At 34.9% G+C, this 21,367-nt stretch overlaps 1 protein-coding gene across 3 annotated transcripts in view; it reads left to right on the top strand.

The window, feature by feature from the left end:
* Positions 1-21,367, top strand: part of CEP85L (centrosomal protein 85 like) — a 172,268-nt gene that overhangs the window by 107,612 nt on the left and 43,289 nt on the right. For 2 of the 3 annotated variants that reach the window (XR_006299042.1, XM_043592208.1), the window contains exon 6: positions 20,114-20,293. The exons of the other annotated variant lie outside the window; for it this stretch is intronic. Coding sequence is in view for 1 of the 2 variants with exons in the window: in XM_043592208.1 (XP_043448143.1) it covers positions 20,114-20,293 (180 nt within the window). In the remaining variant the exon portion in view is untranslated. The remainder of the gene's footprint in view (positions 1-20,113; positions 20,294-21,367) is intronic. 3 annotated transcript variants of the gene reach the window in all.

Genomic DNA, 21,367 nt, shown 5'->3' with positions numbered 1-21,367 from the left:
GATTAAAAAAGCAGAGAAAAACTCAGAAATACAGAGAACAAACTGATGGTTGCCTGGAGGAATGGGCACAGCATAACACCTGAAACTAAAGTAATGCGGGTCAACTGTACTTCTGTTAAAACAATTTCAGTGATTATTTCTATGTCATTACAAAGACAACATCCTTTTCCTTTGCTTTTACAGCTGATTGATTTCCCATTTTATGGAGATAGCATAATTTATTCATCTTGTCCCTACTAGTCAGAATTTGGGTTGTTTCTTGTTTGGGGCTACTATGAATAATGTTGTGAAGAATAAAACACTGTTTTGCTCATGCGAGTGTTTTTAACTTAAATTCTCTGAAGTGAAATTTATAGGTATTATAAGAGTTGGTTACTTTTACTGTTGTTGTCAAATCGCTATTGTATTAACACACTGTGAGATTTTTGCCTTTCTAGTGGGTTTGCATAAAGGGTAGGATGGTGGAGTTATCTCTGTGGTTTTAAAAAAATGTTAGAATTCTGTTAAAATACATAATTTCTACCATCATAGAAACATAACATAACATCATAGAACATAAAATCTACCATCATAACCATTTTTTTTTCATCCTAACCGTTTTTTTAAAATTTTTTTTTAACGTTTATTTACTTTTGAGACAGAGAGAGACAGAGCATGAACGGCGGAGGGTCAGAGAGAGAGAGGGAGACACCGTATCTGAAATCGTTTCCAGGCTCTGAGCTGTCAGCACAGAGCCCGACACGGGGCTCGAACTCACGAGCCGTGAGATCATGACCTGAGCTGAAGTCGGACGCTTAACCGACTGAGCCACCCAGGCGCCCCCATCCTAACCATTTTTAAGTGTGCAGTTCAGTGGTGCAAATACACTTATAATATTTTGCAACGATCACCACCATCCATTTCCATACCTCTTCACATCTTACAAAACTGAAATTTTGTACCTGTTAAACAGCAACTGTCTATTCACCTCCCCAACCCCTGGCAACTACTGTTCTACTTTATGTCTCTATGATTTTGATTACTCCAATTATCTTGCGTAAAATAAATCATACAGTATTTGTCTTTTTGTGACTGCCTTATTGCACTTAGTATAGTTTCCTCCAGGTTCATCCATACACTAGCATGTGTCAGAGTTTCATTCCTTTTAAAGGCTGAATAATATTCCATCATTTGTGTATCACAGTTTGTTTTATCTGTTCATCTGTTGACAGGCATTTTGTCTGCTTCCACATATTAGCTCTAGTAAGTAATGCTGCCATGAACATTTTTTATATTTATTTGAACATGGGTATATAAATATCTCTTGAAGACCCTGCCTTCAGTCCTTTTGAGTATATACCCAGAAGTAGAATTGCGGGATCATATAGTAATTCTATTTTTAAGGTTGTGAGGAAGCACCATACTGTTTTCCATAGTGACTGTACCGTTTTGCATTTCCACCAGCAGTATTACAGGGTTCCAGTTTGTCCACATGGCACCAACACTTGTTATTTTTTGTTTTGTTTTTTGATAGTAGCCATCCCAATGGGTATGAGGTGATATCTCATTGTAGTTTTGATAAGCATTTTCTTAAAGATTAGTGGTATGAGCATCTTTTTATGGCTTATTGGCTCTTGGTATGTCTTCTTTTTTTTTTAATGTTTGTTTATTTTTTGAGAGAGAGAGTGGGAGGGACGGTGGGAGAGGCACAGAGAGAGGAGGAAAGAGAAAAATCTCAAGCTCTGTTGGCAATGTCTTCTCATTCACAAAAAGTTTTTTTAAAAATTTCTCTTAATGTTTATTTATTTTTGAGAGAAACAGAGAGAGAGGGAGACACAGAATCTGAAGCAGGCTCCCAATGCGGGGCTCAAACTCATGGACTGCGAGATCATGACCTGAGCCAAAGTCGGATGCTTAACCAAGTGAGGCACCCAGGCGCCCCGATGCACAAAATTTTTTAATTTTTCAAGTCCAGTTTGTCTACTTTTTCTTTTATTGCCTGTGCCTTTGGGGTCATATCCAAGAAATATCGCCAAATTCATTGTCTTGAAGCTTTTGCTACATGTTTTCTTTTACGAGTTTTATAGTTTTAGGTCTTATGTTTAGCTCTTTGACCTACTGTGAGTAATTTTTGTATATGGTATTTGGCAAGGGTCCAGCTTCATTCTTTCCATGTGGATAATCCTGTTTTCTCAGCACTATTTGTTGAAAAGACTCTTTTCCACAAGGTGTCTTAGCACCTGATCCAAAATCATTTGACCGTGTATGCCAGGATTAATTTCTGGGCTCTATATTCCATTCCATTGGTCTATATATGTCTTTCATTATCCACACATTATTCATAACAGCACCACACTGTTTTGATCACTGTGGCTTTGTATTAAGTTTTGAAGTCTGAAAGTGTGAGTCCCCCAGGTTTTTCTTCTTTTTAAGATTCTTTAAGCTATTTGTGGTCCCTTGAGTTTCTATATGAACTTCAGAGTGGCTTTTTCTCCTTTTGCAAAATAATGTGATTTTGATAGGGATTGAATCGAATCTGTAGACCACTAGATCACTTTGAGTATTATTAACATCTTCACAATATTAAGTTTTCCAAACCATGAACATGAAATGTATTGCCATTTATTTATGTCTTCTTCAATTTCTTTCAGCAGTGTTTTGTAATTTTTATTATACAAGTCTTTCACAAACCTCCTTGGTTAATTCCTGAGTATTTTATCCTTTTTGATACTGTCATAAATGGGATCGTTTCCATAATTTCCTTTTCAGATTGTTCATTGTTAATGCATCATAGAAATGCAACAGATTTTTGTGTATTGACTTTGTATCCTAATACATTGCTGAATTTACTCAATAGTTCTAACAAGTTTTTTTGTGGAATTGTTAGGATTTTCTACATGCAAGATTATATCACCTGTGAACAGAGATAGTTTTACCTTCCTTTCCAATATGGATGCCTTGTATTTCTTTTCCTTGCCTAATTCCTCTGGCTGTAACTTCCAGTATTCTGTTGAATAAAAGTGGGGAAAGTGGAATCCTTGCCTTGTTCCTGATCTTAGAGGAAAAGCTTTCAGTCTTTCACCATTGAGTATAATGTTTGCTATCAGTTTTTACTATATAGCTTTTATTATGTTGAAATAGTTTTCTTTCAATAGTTTTCTTCCACTCCTAGTTTTTTGTGTTTTAATCATGAAAGATACTGAATTTTATCATGTGCTTTTTTGACATTAATTGAGATGAGTATGGGTTTTTCCCTTTATTCTGTTAATGTGGTATATTACATTGATCAGTTTTCAAATATAGAACCATGCTCGCATTCCAGGAATAAATTCTACATGGTCATAGATTATAATCCTTTTAAAATACTGCTGCATTCAGATTGTAACTATTGTTGAGGATTTTGGCATCAAAGATACTGGTCTGTAGTTTTCTTGTGCTGTCTGGCTTTGGTATCAAATAATGCTTCCTTCATAGAATGACTTAGGAAGAGTAGTTTCTTCTCTTTCGGTGTTTGGAAAAGTTTGAAAGGGATTGGTATTCGTTTTTTTTTCTTTCTTTGTTTTTGTTTTTAACATGTTTGGTAGAATTCACCAGTGAAGCCATCAGGTCCAGGGCAAGGGCTTTTTTAAAGGGCAGAGTTTTGATTAGTGATTCAGTCTCTTACTGATAGGTCTGCTCAGATTTTCTGTTTCTTCATGATTTAGATCGAGGTTTTATGTTTCTAGTAACTTGTCCATTGCGTTTGGTTTATCCAATTTGTTGGCATACAGTTAATCACTCACAGTACTCTGTTACAATCCTTTTTATTTCTGCAGAATTGATATTAATGTCCTCATTATCATTTATGATTTTAGTAATTTGAGTTTTTTTCCTTAAACCATCTAGGTGAAGGTTTGTCAATTTTGATTTTTTTTCAGAGAACCAAATTTTGGTTTCATTAACTTTCTCTATTTTTTTTTTTTTTGTTAAAATTTTTTTTTCAAAGTTTATTTATTTTTTGGGGGACAGAGAGAGACAGAGCATGAACGGGGGAGGGGCAGAGAGAGAGGGAGACACAGAATCGGAAACAGGCTCCAGGCTCCGAGCCGTCAGCCCAGAGCCTGACGCGGGGCTCGAACTCACGGACCGCGAGATTGTGACCTGGCCGAAGTCGGACGCTTAACCGACTGCGCCACCCAGGCGCCCCAACTTTCTCTATTTTTATTTTCTCTATTTCATTTATCTCTGTTTTAATCCTTATTATTTCATTCCTTCTAATAATTTTGGATTTCGTTTATTCTCCTTTTTCTAATCCCTTAGGTTGTTAAGTTAGGTTGTTGATGTAAGATCTTTCTCGTTTTCTTCATATGGTTTTAATATGTTTTTCTCCTGAGTGATGTTGAATTTCTTTTTATATATCTAAGGCCCCATTCATATTTCTTTTCTGTGAAATGTCATTTCATATCCTTTGCTTGTTTTTCTGTTAGGTATTGGTTTTTTACTTACTGATTTTAGAAGCCCTTTGTCTTATAATTTGATTTGAAACTACATTTTATGAATTTGTCATAATATTTTCTTTCTATCTATGTCATTCTATTTCTTTTTTCTTGTATCTATTACTTTCTATCATGAAGTCTCTATAATTTTAATGAACATTTTACAAATAAGTTCTGTCTTCACTAATGGACCCATTTAACAGAACAGTTACTAAACATCCACTGTGTTAAATTATGAGGTCACAAAGGTAAAGAATAGTTCCTACCTTGATGAATCTCAAACTACATTGGGAGAGACTATATAGGTAAACATGTTTACCTATTCCTTCAAAATTTGTGTTTACTGTGGGTAAAGCAGTGTGTAGGTGCACAGAATAGAAATGTGAATGAGGTTAGTTTTGCCATTGAGAGTACAGTCTAATTGGAACATAAGGTCTTTGAGACCTTATAACAAAATTTATATGGCTGGAAGGGTGACTTTCCCCAATTATTACTTTTTTTTTTAAAGAATTTATCTTAAAAATTGTATGTTTTTCTGTATTGACTTTATGATTGGCTTATTTCCCAAAGAATATAAACTATTGGCATTTTTATTAGGGTCAAAAGTGAGAATTCATAACTTTATAGAGTTATATACTTCTATTTGTGGAATTTTTTTGTCTTCCTAATTAAGGTCTTTATTTCTGGAATTAAATCATTATAAGTGGGATTTTTTTTTCTTCCATTGTATTTTCAAACTTGTTTACATATGTTCAAGGAATTGGTGTATTAAAGTCAGGAAATATTGAAGACCAACTAATTATCAGAATACTTAAGGAAAAAACATTTAACAGAGACTCCAGCTTGTTTACCATACTTCAGTTACTAATACATCAGAATAGGTCATTGCAGTGTGATCTTATTACTAGTTCTATCCCATGATAGTAAGGCTCTATGGAACTGAGATTAATAGTGTACAGTTACTTAAAAGTGGTATTTTTATACTATGTAAGTAGTATAATTTTTTTGAAGACAGTTCTGTAGAACCATGCAGTTTTTCTTTGTAACTTTCTTATTCGGAATAAAGGGTTAACTTGAATCACACAATTATTATATTACCAGAGGCATGTGTATCTTAGTATGCATCTGAAAGCTGAAGAAACTGTTTTTTGACATAGCATCAGGCCAGTAGAGGGCTCTCCAAGTCAGTCTACAAGGACATATAGAAATAGCTGAAGGGATATAGAAAAGAGGGTTGCTGAAAATGTTAGAAGGATTTAAAATTATGTGGGGAATTAAAATATGGTTGAGAAATTAGTCTTCAAAAGATAAGGTAAATTAATAAAAGGGAATCAAGGAAAACCCAAAGTACTAAATGGATATTATAAATATAGGAGATGAATTTTTTTTTAGTAGATATATATAGAGAGCTGATAAATGGCAAGGGTTTAAAAGAACCAATAAATATAATAAAAAATATTTCTTAGCAAATAAAGTATTTAGATGTTTGAACAGTGCTTTTCAATTTTTTATTGATTAATTTGACAATGTATAAGTTTAAGGTGCACAGCACACTATTTAACACACTTACGTATTATGTTTGTTAAACTAGCAGTATTTATTACATTACATAATTGTAGTGCATATTATTGTCCATGTTCATTACACTTCACATTAAATTTCTATGGCTTATTTGCTACTCCTTAGTACCCTTATACAAGTTTATATCCTTATACACTATTATTCAAATTTCCACCTCCCAACTCCCCCATCCTCTGGTAACCACCAGTTACTCTGTTTTTTACAGGTTTAACTTTTTGTAGATTCTACATATAAGTGATATATAGTCCTTAATATTTCTCCGTCTGACTTATATTGCTGAACATAATGTGCTTAAGATCTATTCATGTTGTTATAAATCATAGGATATCTTCCTTTTTCATGGCTGGATAATATTCCACTATGTACATTTAACACATCATTTTTATCTATTGATAGGCATGTGGGTTATTTCCATATCTGACCTATTATGAATAATGCTGTGATAAACATGGGAGGGTATATACTTTCAGAATCCTGTTTACATATTTCATTTGGGTATATACCCAGAAATGGGATGGCTAGATTATATGGTAGATCTATTTTATTGGTCCATGGTGGCTGTACCAATTAACCCCCACCAGTGGTGTGTAAGAGTTCTTTTTTCACCACATCCTCACCTGCATCTGCTATTTGTCTTCTTGATGATAATCATTCTAACAGGTATGACATGGTATCTCACTGTGATTTTAATTTGCATTTTCCTGATGATTAATGAAGTGGAACATTTTCCCCTGTGTCTGTTGGCCATTTTGATACCCTCTTTGGAAAAATGTCTATTTAAGTCTTTTGCCCCATATTTAATTGGATTAATTTTTTATTATTAAATTGACTTGAGTTCTTTTTATATTTTGGATATTAATTCTTTTCTGATACATAGTTTTCTGAAATATTTTCTTATTCTATAGTTTTTCTTTTCATGTTGTTGTATTAGATCTTCTGCTATGCAGAAGCATTTGAGTTTGATATAGTTCCATTTGTTGATTTTTGCTTTTTGTTGTTTGTGCTTTTGGCATCATGTCTAAAAAGCAAATCATTGTTGAGACCAGTATTGATGAGTTTTCCCCTATGTTTCATTCTAGGAGTTTTATGATATCAGATCTTTTAAGTCTTTGATCCATTTCAAGTTAGTTTTTGTGAGTAGTGTGAGATAGGGGCTCGATTTGATTGATCTGCATGTGTTTGTACAGTTTTCCCAGCACACGTGTCAAAGAGACTCTCCTTTCCCCATAGGGTATTCTTGGTTCTCTGGCCAAATATCAGTTGACTGTATATGCCAGGATTTAATTCTGGGCTCTCTATTCCGTTACATTGATTGATCTGTCTTTTTTGTACCAGTATCATACTGTTTTTATTACTATGGCTTTTTACTATAGTTTGAAATCCAGAAGCATGATCCCTCTGGCTTTAATTTTTTTCCTTTTTTTTCCCCCTCAGGATTACTTTCGGTATTTGGGGTCTTTTGTGGTTCCACACGGATTTTAGAGTTATTTCTTCAATTTCTGTGAAGAATAGCAAAGGAATTTTTATCTTAGATGTATGAACAATGTTATTTTTTATGCATAGCATTTTATATGTGCACAATTTGGGGCACATACCTTGCTCATCCTAATTCCATAGCAAATTAAACAAAGAAAAATATATTTTTCATATTCTGTATATTCTACGTTAAAGAAAGTAAATTTTTGACATAAAATAACATTCTTTTATGAGTTTATAGATGTAAAACATATTTTGGGTAAATAACTCTATATGACTGTTAAAAACTTTGAACAGCCTACGATCAAGATGACCTGAAAGTTAAACATCAGCAAATCTCATAGGTAGAAAATGAGAACTAGGTTTTTATCCAAAAATTCACACTTCCTAGATTGTTTTAGTAGTAAAATTGCTGGAACTGAAGAGTGATTTATCTTTATAATGCCCTATACCAAAATTTTAACCTGTGGTTAACAAGGCTTCTTAGGGGGAAAAATGTGAAGGATCCTTTTTATCTTTTGTTAAAAACTGAAGAAGAGATGTCTTCTTTTAACATAGATGTGAACCTTGGAATAGACCAAGCAGATATTTAATTACGCTTCATTGATGCATCATTTCTTGCTTTCTTTCCATTTTATCCTTTTTCTATTTATGTAATTTTTTCTATTTCATTTTCCTTCAGCCATTTTTTCTACTACCAAGTTTTGTGGTTTTAATGAGCATTTTATAAATGAGTCCCACCTTTACGAATGAGCTCATTCAACAAAACATAAACACCTGATGTGTTAAATTCTGGGGCAGCAAAAATGAAGGATACTTTCTGTATTCATGATTTTGAATCCCACAGAGAGAGACTGTATCAAAAAGCATGTTTATCCATTTCTTCAGAAATAACTTGTTTACTGTGGATAAGGCACCCTGTAGGCTCTAGTAATATAAATGTGAATGAAGTTGGTTTTTTCATCAAAAAGTGTACAATCCAGTGAGGAAGACTGATAAACAAGAGATAATTGCAGTAAGTTGGAGGTGCCCAAATGGGATATATGTGAAGTAATATGGGAATCCCTACTAAGAACAGATAAACTAGCCTTGCAGAGGGAGGCTTAAGCTTCCTGTAGGAAAGGACATCTGATCTGAGAACCTGATGAAGTAAAAGAATTTAGGCAGGTTAAGGAAATGGAGAAATAGTGCTTCAGGCATGCTATATTGTGTGTGAAGAGGCCCAAAGATAAAGCATTTGGAAAACTACACATTATTCTGTATGGATGAAGTGCAAAGTGAGAGAGAGTAGTGGTAAGAGGTGTGCTTAGAGAGAGGTAAGGCAGGGGTCAAGTTGTATCAAGGGCTTAAAAAGTAAGGGACCCATTTGTCCCTGTTTTAGCTACAGTTTCAGTTAATGCCTGTTGTACTCCCATAGTGATTAATAGCACCCCCTTTCAATCTCTGAAGTGTCCTAGTTTGGTCACCCCTGGGGCGTAATAGACCCTGGATTTAAGATGGATGGTATTGGGGCAGAAACCAGGCAGGAAGCTCTTATCAATAGTCCAAAAGTTAAATGGACATCTGAATTTAACAACAATGTTGGTTAAGACAAAAGGAAGAGTATTTATTACACATCTGTGTGACCAAGCATGGGCTTGATTTGATGACTTTAATGTGGTGAGAGAAGTGATTGCCTAGTTTCAGATGGGCAAAATTGATTGGCTTTTATTGCCAAAGGCCAGGATAGAGACAACTACATCAGGAGTAAGTTCTATTAGAGAATAATGAGTTACGCTTATATTTTATTATATTGTAAATTTGGGACTAAGATGAAGAATGAGGCTGATATTCATAGGTAGGTCTAAGGGAGAGGTTAGAAATATAGGACTTGTCAGTCCACCCAGGTGGTGGTTGAAGCTTGGGCATGATCACTTCTTCCAGGGAGTGAAGAAAATGGGACCCGTAAGTAACGACAGGGAACAGCAGTATTTTAGAGTCAGTAAAAGAGCACAAGTTGTGAAGGAGCATGGTGGAGGGGCATGGGAGTGGGGGTTGCGTATTGTTACAGAAATGAAGGGAAGACCGGCTTTCTTCACAGAGTCAGTGGTTGTAAGACACTCTGGCTGAAAAAGCAATTTAAGGGCTTAAAGCAGTTCTGGCTTCAGGCTTTTCTCTTTCTGTCTGCTTAATTTCATGTACAAGTTCTACAATTTGTCTTGTTATGAAACACATTTCTGTAGTGCAGATTTGCTCATACATGAATGGTACAATGAGGTCAGTATAGTTTTCAAGTCTCATTGGTTCATATGTGGTTTTTGTTTTGTTTTTCCAGGCAAGGGGATTTAGAATAGTGTGAGTAAAATTAGAATCTTCAGCAGGCTGCAGAACAGGCCTAGGCTCACCTGCTGCCTTGGCAGCAGAAGTCTCTTCAAGTTTCATTTTCAGAAAATTGTACTGTACTGCCTTGAGACATGCACTCCCTCCTTTAGTAGCTTCAGTTCCTGGCAGGTCGTGTTGCCTCCTACCCACCTGAATGTAGTCCCCATATTGCAGAGTTCTACCTCTATCATCTCAATACCCACCAGACCTGCTCTAATTAAAGTGATGCCAGCATTTAATATTAACTGTGACTGCCTGCCCAAGAAGTTCAACTCTTCTCCCCAGTTACTATTTTGATTAGTAATCTGGTTTAAGTTGCGTAGTCTTTGAATGGACTATTGCCTTTCCTTTTCCCTTAAGCCCTATTTTTAGTGCTTTGTTTTTGAGTGCTTTTCCAGGAATATTTCATTGTAGTAGAAACATCTGTATTAACTTATTTGTAAAATTAATAAATTTTATATTTTAGAACAGTTTTAGGTTCACAGCAAAATTGAGCAGAATGTACAGAGTTCTCATATATCCTGTGCCCCCACATACCTACGGCTTTCTCCACTGTTGACATCCTCTGTCACAGGATATCTTTGTTACAGTTGAACCTGTATTGACCCATTATCATCACCCAAAGGCCGTAGATTACATTGAGGTTCACACTTGGTGTTACAATTCTGTGAATTTGGACAAATGTATAGTGACCCATATGTATTATTGTAGTATCGTACAGAATAGTTTCATTGCCCTAAAACTCTGTGCTCTACCTGTTCAATCCCTCCTCTCCTTTAACCTCTGGCAACAACCAATCTTTGAACTGTCTCCATAGTTTTGCCTCTTCCAGAATGTGATATAGTTGGAATCATACAGTATATAACCTTTCAGATTGGCTTCTTTCACCTCATGACACACATTTAAGTTTCCTCTGTGTCTTTTTTTTTTTTTTTTTTTTTGAGAGAGAGCGTGCAGGCATGCATGCACGTGGGCAAGTAGGGTGGGTGCTGGGCAGAGAGAGAGAGAGAGAGATGGAAAATCCCAAGCAGCCCCACGCTCAGCACAGAGCCTGAGGTGTGGGGCTTGATCCCACAACCCTGGCATTATGACCTGAGCCAAATTCAAGAATCAGATGCTCAACCACTGAGCCACCCAGGGTGCCCCATCATCATATTGATAGCTTATTTCTTTTTAGTGCTGAATAATATCCCATTGTCTGTATGTACCATAGTTTATTTATCCACTCATCTACTGAAGGAAATTTTAGTTATTTTAAAGTTTTGGCAAATATGAATAAAGCTGCTGAAAACTTTCATGTGAAGCTTTTTGTGTAGCATATTTTCTATTCATTTGGGTAAATACCAAGGAACACAATTGCTGGATCATATGGTAAGAGTATGTTTAAGTAACTGCCAAGATGTCTTTCAAAGTGGTTATATTACTTTGCATTCCCCCCAGTAATAAACAAAAGTTTCTGTTGCATATCCTCACCAGCATTTGGTGTGCAGAGTTTTTGATTTTGGCCATTCTAATAGGTATATAGTGGTAGGTAGCTCATTGTTGTTTCAATTTGCAATACCCTAAAGACATTTGATTTTGAACATCTTTTCATATGTTTATTTGTCATCTGTATATTTTCTTCAGTGAGATAACTGTTTGTTCAGGTCATTCCCCCATTTTTAAAATTTGTGTTGTTTTTTATTGTTGAGTTTTAGGAGTTCTTTGTATAGTTTGGATACATATCCTTCATCATATGTGTCTTTTGCAAATAGTTTCTGCCAGTATGTGGCTTATCTTCTCATTTTCTTGATAATGTCTTCTGCAGAGCTTAAATTTTTAATGAAATCCAGCTTATCATTTGTTTCTTTTTTTTTAAACATTAAAAAAAAATGTTTGTTTATTTTGAGAGAGAAAGCAAGAGCACAAGCAGTGAGTGAGGGAAAGAGAGAATCCAAGCAGGCTCCATGCTGTCAGCACAGAGCCCAGAGCGGGGCTCAGTCCCATGAACCATGAGATCATGACTTGAGCCGAAATCAAGAGTTGGATGCTTAACTAACTGAGCCACCCAGGTGCCCCCATTTGTTTCTTTTATGGATCTTACCTTTAGTAGTGTATCTAAAAGTTATTGTCATATCTAGGTTTTTTTCTATGTTATCTTCTAGGGGTTTTATAGTTTTCCATTTTAACAGTTAGGTCTGTAGTCCATTTTGTGTTAATTTTTGTGAAAAGTGTAAAGCCTGTGTCTAGATTCATTTTCTTGCATATAGATGTCCCATTGTTCCAGCATCATTTGTTGAAAAGACTTTCTTTGCTCCATTGTACTGCCTTTGTTTTTTGTCAAAAATCAGTTGGCTGTATTTATATGTGGATCTATTTCTAGGCTTTCATTTCTTTTCCACTGACCTGTTTGGTCTTTCCTCAATGCCATACATTCTAGATTACTGTCGATTTATTGTAAGTCTTGACATCAGGTGGTCAGTCCTGCCCCTTTGTTCTTTTCCTTCAATATTATGTTGACTATTCTGGGTCTTTTGTTTTTTCATAGAAACTTTACAATCAGTTTGTTGCTACCCACAAAATAACTTGTTTGGATTTGGCTGAGATTGCATTGAATCTATGGATTAAGTTGGGTAAAACTTAACATCTTGACAGTATTAAGTCTGTCTGTGGACATGGAATATCTCTTTGTTTATTTCATCCTTCTTTGGTGTCTTTGATCAGAGTTTTATAACTTTCCTTATATCTTGTACTTTGTTACATTTATACTTATTTCATTTTGGGGGTGCTAATGTAAATGCCAATGTGTTTTAAATTTCAAATTCTACTTGTTCATTGCTGGCATATAGGAAAACACCTGACTTTCATATATTAATCTTGTTTCTTGCAACCTAGGTATTATTTTCCTATTAGTTTCAGGAGGTGGGTTTTTTGGTTTTTGTTTTTGTTTTTGTTTTGGTTTTTTTTTGGTCTGTTTTCTTGGATTTTCTAAATAAGTGATTATATCATCTGTGAACAAACTGTTTGAATTCTTTTTTCTGCCCAACTAGCATACATTTTATTTCCTTCTCTTGTTTTATTGCATTCCCTAGGATTTCCAGTACAGTGTAGAAAATCAGTGGTGGGAGGAACATCCTTGCCTTGTTCCTGATGAAGCTTCAAGTTTCTTACCATTAACTGCTGCTAGCTATAGTTTTTTTCTAGATGTTCTTTATCAAGTTTAGTAAGTTTGCCTCTATTCCAAGTTTGGTTATAGTTTTTAGCATGAATGAGTGTTGAATTTTGTCAAAATTATTTTCTACATTTAATTGATATGATCATAATGTTTTTTCCTCTGTAGACTGTTGATATGATGGATTACATTAATTGATTTTTGAATGTTGAACCAGCCTAAATTGCTGGGATAAATTTCAGTTGGTCATGGTGAATAATTCTTTTTATACATTGTTAGATCCAGTTTGCTATTTTTTTGAGGATCCATTTATGTAAAATATTGGTCTGTAGCTTTCTTTTTTTAAAAATTAAAACAATTTTTTTTTTTTTAAGTAATCTCTACACACAACATGGGGCTTGAACTCATGACACTGAGATCAAAAGTCACATACTCTTCCAAGTGAGCCAGGCAGATGCCCTTATGGTTTTCTTGTAATGTCTTTGTCTCATTTGGTATTAGGGTAATTGTGGCCTCATAGAATGAGTTAGAAGTATTCCTTCTGCTTCTGTGTCTGGAAGAGATTGTAGAAAGTTGGTATAATTTCTTCCATTTTTATTTTTTAAAAAAATTTTTTATTTTTAACGTTTATTTATTTTTGAGACAGAGAGAGACACAGCATGAATGGGGGAAGGTCAGAGAGAGAGGGAGACACAGAATCTGAAACAGGCTCCAGTCTCTGAGCTGTCAGCACAGAGCCTGACACGGGGCTTGAACTCACAGACCGTGAGATCATGACCTGAGCTGAAGTCGGACACCCAACTGACTTGAGCCACCCAGGAGCCCCTGATTTCTTCCATTTTTAAATGCTTGGTAGAATTCACCAGTAAACCCATCTGGGCCTGGTGCTTTCTGTGTTAGAAAGTGATTAATTATTGATTTAATTTCTTTAATTGGCCTCTTCAGATTATTTATTTCTTGTATGAGTTTTGGCAGGTGGTGGTTTTCAAGAAATTAGTCTATTTCATCTAGGTCATCAAACTTATTGGCATAAAGTTGTTCATAATAATCCTTTATTATATATTTTAATGTCCATGGGATCTGTAGTGATGTTTGCCCTTAAAATCTGATATTAATAAATTTGTGTCTTCTTTCTTTTTTCTTCGTTAGCCTGAACTAGAAGGTTATTGATTTTATAGATCTTTTCCAGAATGAGTTTTGATTTTGTTGATTTTCTATATTGATTTCCTGTGTTCAGTTTCATTGATTTCTGCTTTAATTTTTATTCTTCTATATTTTGGATTTGATTTATTTTTCTGTGTCTAGTTTCTAATGTGGAAGCTTAGAAAATTGATTTTAAGCCTTTCTTGTTTTCTAATATATGCACTTCACGTTATAAATTTCCCTCAAAGCACTGCTTTAATTACATCTCACAAATTTTAGATAATCTGTATTTTCATTTCCCTTTAGTACAGAATATTTTAAAATTTCTCTTGATATTTCTTCTTTGATCCATAAGTTATCTAGAAGTGTACTGTTTAATCTTCAAGTATTTTGGGATTTTTATAGCTACCTTTCTGTTGATTTCTAGTTTAATTACATTATGGTTTGAGAGCATATATTGTTTGATCCTTCTTCTTTTAAATTTGTTAAGACATGTTTTATCACCCAAAATGTGGTCTATTTTGGTAAATGTTCTGTATGAGCTTGAGAAGAATGTGTAATCTGAAGTAGTCTATACATGTCAATTACATCCAGGCAATTGTTGATGCTGTTTAGTTCAACTGTGTTCTTAGTAATTTTCTACTTGATGGGTCTGTTCATTTCTGATAGAGGGTTGTTAAAGTCTCCAGTTATTATAGTAGATTCATTTGTTTCTCCTGTAGCTCTCTCAGTTTTTACAGCACATATGTTGCTGCTCTGTTGTTAAGCATATACACATTAAGGATTGCTAAGGCTTCTTGGAGTATTGACCCTTTCATGTAATGCTCATTTTGGTTCCTGATAACTTTCCTGGCTGTAAAGTCTGCTTTTTCTGAAATTAATATAGCTATTCTACTTTCTTTTGATGAGAAGTTAGCATGACGTATCTTTTTCCATCCCTTTGCTTTTAATCTGTGTGTGTCATTATTTTTAGTGTGGGTTTCTTGTAGGGAGCATATAGTCAGGTCTTGTTTTAGGACCCATTGAGGCAGTCTCTGTCTTTCAGTTGATGTATTTATACTATTTACATTTAAAGTGATTATTGATACAGTTGGGTTAAAACCAACCATGTTTGTTACTGTTTTTTTGCTCTTGTTCTTTGTTCCTATTTTTGTCTTCCACACTTTGTCTGCCTTTTGTGCTTTTACTCGAGCATTTAATATAATTCCATTTTCTCTCCTTTCTTAGCATATAGATTACACTTCTTTTTTTAGTGGTTGCCCTAGAGTTTGCAATATACACTTACAACCAACCCAAGTCTGCTTGCAGATAACACTGTACCTTTCATGAGTGGTGCAAATTCCTTGTAATAATTAAGTACTACTAAATCTTCCTTCCTTTTTCTTGTATCATTGCTGTCATTCATTTCACTTAAGCATACACACACACAAACACACACTAAGTGAACATATTGTTGCCATTATTGTTGAATAAGCATATCTATTAGATTAAGACAAATAAAAGCTTTTATTTGCTTTGATTTGATTTGAGTTTCTGACCTATATCATTTTCCTTCTCTCTGAGGAACTTCCTTTTAACATTTCTTCCAAGCCAAGTCCATTGGCAACAAATTCCGTCAACTTTGTTTGAGAAAATCTTTACTTCTTCACCTTTGAAGAATAATTTCAGAGTATAGAATTACAGGTTGGTGGGTTTTTTTCTCTCAACACAAAATATTTCACTCTACTTTCTTCTTGTTTGCACAGTTTCTGAGAAGTCAGATACAACTATTATGTTAGCCTGTCTGGAGATAAGGTGTTTTTTCCTCTGGTTTATTTTGAGATATTTTTTTATCTTTGATTTTCAGAAATCTAAGTATAATATGCCTCGATGTAGTTTTTTGGAATTTATTTTGCTTGATCTCTGAGCTTCCTGAATCTGAGATGTGGTAGTTGACAGTTTGGGGGAAATTCTCAGTCATTTTTGTTTCAAATGCTGTTTTCATTCCTTTCTTCTCCTTGTATTGTTATATACCTTTTGTAGTTATCTCACAGTTCTTGGATATTCTCTTTTATTTTTTCCAGTGTTTTTTCTCTTTGTTCTATAGTTTTGGAAGTTTCTTGTCATATCCTCAAGCTCTAAGATTGTTTCCTGAACTGTGTTCAGTCAACTGATGAGCCTATCAAAGACCTTATTTATATCTGTTACAGCACTTTTGATCTCTAAAATTTATTTTTTATTCTAAGGGTAGCCACCTCTGTGCTTATTACATTAACCATATGTTCTTGCCTGTTTTCTGCCTTAGCATTAATGCCCTATATTGATCATAGTCTTAAAAATTTTTCGGTCTAATAATTCCAACATTCCTGTCATATCTGACTCTGGTTCTGTTGCTTATTTAGTCTGTCCAGCTGTGATTTTGTCTTTTAGTGTGCCTTGTAATTTTTTGTTGAAAGTTAGATCAGATGTACTAGGTAAAAGGAAATGTGGTAAATAATAATATAATGGTAAGGTGTAGAGAGAAGTATTATGTAGTCCTTTGGTTAGGTGTTAGTCTTTTTGTGAGCCTGTGATTTTGGACTCTGAACTTAATGAGTGCTTCTGTCTTTTTCTTTCCTACCCTTAAGTGAGATAGGATGGCTAGAGACAACTAGAATTGAATATTTCTCTTCTAGGTAGGTTAGTTCCCTTCTAGGTAGGGTAGTCTCTAGTTTAATAGTTTCTACTGAAGACAGGTCTTGTTAAGAAGAATGTAGTGTTCTGGTGTATTTCCAAATGGTTCCTTTTATCCTCTTCCTGCTAGAAACATGAAGAGATTTTCCCCTGATAATTAATCACTGTGAGGACCTGATAGAGCTCGTGGCAGTAAAACTCAAAAAGGTTGAGTGTCTCCTATGACTAGATCTCCCTTGGAGTTTTTGACTCTCAGAATTGTCCATTCTGAGCCTCCAGCAATTCATCAACTTCAGTTCTGGTTTTCCTATTCCAGCATTGGTTGCAAGGAGGATTTTGTTCTAGTAACTGTGACTTTCTATATTCATCTGTCTCTCCAATTTAGGGGGCAGAAGTTTCCCTGTGACCTTATTTCTGATATATCTAAGAAGAATTGTTGATTTTTCAGTGTGTTCAGCTTTTTCCACTTGTTAATAAAACAGATGGAATGGAAATTTCTGAGCTCATTACATGCCAGATTATAAACTATAAGTCTGTGTTATTTTTTTTTTTTTAGTTTCCTATCCTGGCCCACCCATCTTTCTGAATTTTAGACCCATCTTTCTAACTTCCTCTCTATTTGTATGTTCAAATGATAATCTTAATAAGCTCTAATTGTAATTAAGTACATCTGCTTAGAGCTGTTCTCCTATATGACCTTCTTACCTTGGCTCAGAATAGGATCTTCCCTGTTACTCGACTAAAAATCTCAAACCTTAGTTATCTAACATTTCCTGTCTGTACACTTCTTAAAAAATAATTTTCTCTAAATCCTCTCAATTCTACTTCCAGACTTTCTTCATTCTGTTCTCCATGCTCTTGTTTAACTCCTCTTTTTTATCAGCTAAGTAGGTTAGAATAATTTCTGAAAGTGACATATTCATATCCATTCATCCATTCTCGGTATCCTCTAATTCCTGTTGTCCACTGCTTCCAGTGGTTGTAGCACTCTCTTGTTCTCTTTACTCTTTTCTTTTCCCTTCAATCAAAAGTTACTGAGAGTTGGGAAACCTGGGTGTCTCATTCGGTTGAGCATCCAACTTCGGCTCAGGTCATGATCTCCGGGTCTGTGAGTTTGAGCCCCACATCGGGCTCTGCTGACAGCTCAGAGTCTGGAGCCTGCTTCAGATTCTGTGTCCCTCTCTCGTTCTTCCCCTCCCCCACTCATGTTCTGACTCTTTCTCAAGAACAAATAAACATTAATAAATAAATAAACAAAGTTATTGAGAGTCTGCCTACTGGGCTAAATGCCAGGGAATACAGAGATTTACAAAACAGCGTTCACAGTCTTCTTAAATCATGTTACTTTGTTGTTATAAAACCATCACTGGTTTTATAACCAGTGGTTTTATGGTCTTAACTCATTTCCTATGAGTTAAGATTTAACTCTGAATCTTGTGATTATACAACAGTATGGTCCCACATAGATTTTTAAATTTCCCCTTATATCCATCCTCCCTCTTACAATCCATACTTTAAACAGCGATGGGTATTCTCTGTATATATTCCATTTATTTATTTTTTTAAGTTGTATTTATTTATTTTGAGAAAGAGAATGAGAGAGAGCACGCAGGAGAGGGGAAGAGAGAGAGGGAAAGAAAATCCCAGCCAGGCTCAGCATGCTCAGCACAGCCCGATGTGGGGCTTCATCTGATGAACCATGAGATCATGCATGACCTGAGCTCTTCCTTTCTCCAATTCTGCCAGAATCCTCCTTATTTTCAAAGGGTATCTCAAAAGCCACCTCCCAGAAAAGGTTTTTTCCTCGTTCTCCCAATGTTGTCTTCATTTGTCCTCCCACCTCCCCATTCTTTTTACTTAAAACGACTTTTCTTTGGCTACCATATTGTATGGTGCCCTATATATATATATATATATATATATATATATATATATATATATAATCATCTGAGGGTTTCTCTGATGCCTCTGATTAGAATTTGAGTTTTTAAAGGACAGTGGTAGAGTCTGTCATCTTTGAAATACTCAGCACACGATAAATGCTACTTGTATAATTTTTGAATTATAACTCCTCCTTTGGTGAAGTATGAGTTCTTCAAGGTCTAGTTCAAGTTCACTTCCTGTAAAACCTTTCCATAGGTACTACAGTACAACTGTCTTTGCACTTAGACAGTTTTCATTGTCTTTCTTTGTGTGATACTTTATTAAACTGCTGAGACCTTGCTTTATTAACTGTTGAATCCCTAGTACACAATTCTTAATATATGTGCTTAAGTAAATATATGTTGAGTAAGTGGAAAAATAAATTGTCTGTTTACTTTCACATTACTGTATTGGTATCTTTTACAGTACTTAGAACATTTTAATTTTTTGAGGAAATATTTGTATTTTCTCTCTGCCTTTTCCTGATTATAATGCTGCACGGTAGGGGAAAGATCTAACCTGAATTCCTTATAAAACCTCGCTCATAGAAACAAGGATGCATTTGTTCAATCAGCAATTATTTTTTGAGCTCTTATTTTATGCCAGTGATTATTCTAGGAAATAGCGATATAAGGGCAACTAAGATGGACAATAATTCCTGCTTTCATGGACCTTACATTCTAGTTAGAGGAAAAAATTAATACTTACTGATGGGGCACCTGGGTGCCTCAGTCGGTTGAGTGTCTGACTCTTGATTTCAGCTCAGGCCATGATCTCATAGTCGTGTTCTTGAGCCTGTGTTAGGCTCTGCGCTGGGCATGGAGCCCACTTGAGATTCTCTCTCCCTTTCTCTTTGCCCACCCCCTCCCCACCCCATGCTTGTGCGCATGCACTCTCTTTGTCCCTCTCAAAAATTACTTACTGAGTTTAATATTAGCTGGAAATGCTCATCTGTGAAGAATTAGTTCTTTAGTTTTTATCTCCCTAGAACTTTCATTTCTGTTTAATGTATTATTTATGTCTCTAATTATACTTTTTAACCAAAAACCTTGCCTTTATTAAGCTTTTCTTTATGTGTTAGGAACTTTACGTATTTTATCTCTGTTCTTCAAAAAAAAAAAAAAACACTGCAAGGTAGACTTTATTATTTCTGATTTATAGATGAGAAGACAGGTTTGGCATTGGTAAGTAAGTAATGTGATTTAATCATGGCACATAACTAGGAAGTGGGAGAGCTGGGATTCATGCCAAGGGCTGTCTGTTGCAGAAGCCTATAGATACACTCTCTGTACAATACCTTATTTCCAGTTTCTTTCCATTTTTTCAGGACAAGTAAATCTTTAACCTGTTTTATTTTTTTCTTTCCTGATAGCCACAGTATGAGAACAGTTCACTCCAAACTCCATTTTGTGATCAGTCAGTATCCCATTCCCAGCAAGAGGAACTTGAGCAAAAGCTTGCATCTACTGAAAAAGAGGTTTTACAGCTCAACCAGTTTCTCAAACAAAGAATAAGCCAATTTAGTGAAGAAAAGAAGAAACTGGAGGAAAAGGTAGATATTTTTAATAAAGTTGAATTAGGTCAATAACATTGCTTCAACATATAATTCTTTGTCATCTACTATATTTTAGGTGTTATACCAGGTTGTACACTTAGATTAAAATGATTAGTTTTGTAGTAACTTTTAAGAAAGTCTGTGCCGTCTACAAAAATCTAGAGATTTTCTTGAGGGATTAAAAATGCCACAGTATATTACATCTTGCTAACTAGTAGTGAAACGTTTTTTTAAGTTTGTTGCCTACACTGAGATGTGACACAAATAACTTTTTCTTCTCTTTTTTTGGGTCCCTGTTTCTTTGTCTTGTTGAGTATGAAGGATTGGTAAATGAAATAAAGGTGGTCTTTTTTCATAAGAACATGACTTAAAGTTATTTAAGCTGAAGCCCCTGATTCAGAACAAGTAGTGAAAAAACAAAATCTTTATGCATGTGATATATCCTTATATTTATTTGACCTTTCTACCTTTATTAAAGTATTTTTGTATTTCCTTTCATTCCATTATAGTGTCATTAAAGATCGAGTAGATTACCTGCTAGTCCCAATTTACTGAAGAAGCATAGATCCTTAAGCTGCTACTTAGTTGCAGAACTGGTTTTAGACTCTTGATATGCCCAGCTTATTATTCTGTTAATTGAAACTTCCATTCAAGTGATCTTGAAACAGTCACCGTGATTTCTGCAGGCATGTTTGGAGTTATTAATAGAGCACTCAGTTGACATTTTTGTGTGTTTGTATATGTATACATGTGAGTTAAATTTTGGATCTTCCAAAACCTGACAAAAATGTACATGGTTTCTCTTAGCTGTATGATGTATTTTATGTTGGCTAACTTGAAAATAACTTAGGTACCTGTTTCTTGTTTCTTTTCTGTATTTTGGGGGCTCCGTGCAATACCATAATCTGGAGGGAGCTAAGAAAATATTTATTGGTTCTATAGATGTGGGAGGGATTAAAATATTTTCTCACCTGAGATTTGTTAATTGAAAGATTGTGTGCAAATTACGATGATTCGGTGGATACAGACTTTAAAATATATTTTTATGTCTTATCTAGATTTTTCTCATCT

The sequence above is a fragment of the Prionailurus bengalensis genome, chromosome B2 (genome assembly GCF_016509475.1).
Source record: "Prionailurus bengalensis isolate Pbe53 chromosome B2, Fcat_Pben_1.1_paternal_pri, whole genome shotgun sequence".
In the NCBI taxonomy this organism is placed as follows: domain Eukaryota; kingdom Metazoa; phylum Chordata; class Mammalia; order Carnivora; family Felidae; genus Prionailurus; species Prionailurus bengalensis.
The sequence above is the reverse complement of the archived record's forward strand: the minus strand, read 5'-3'. Positions and strand labels throughout refer to the sequence as shown.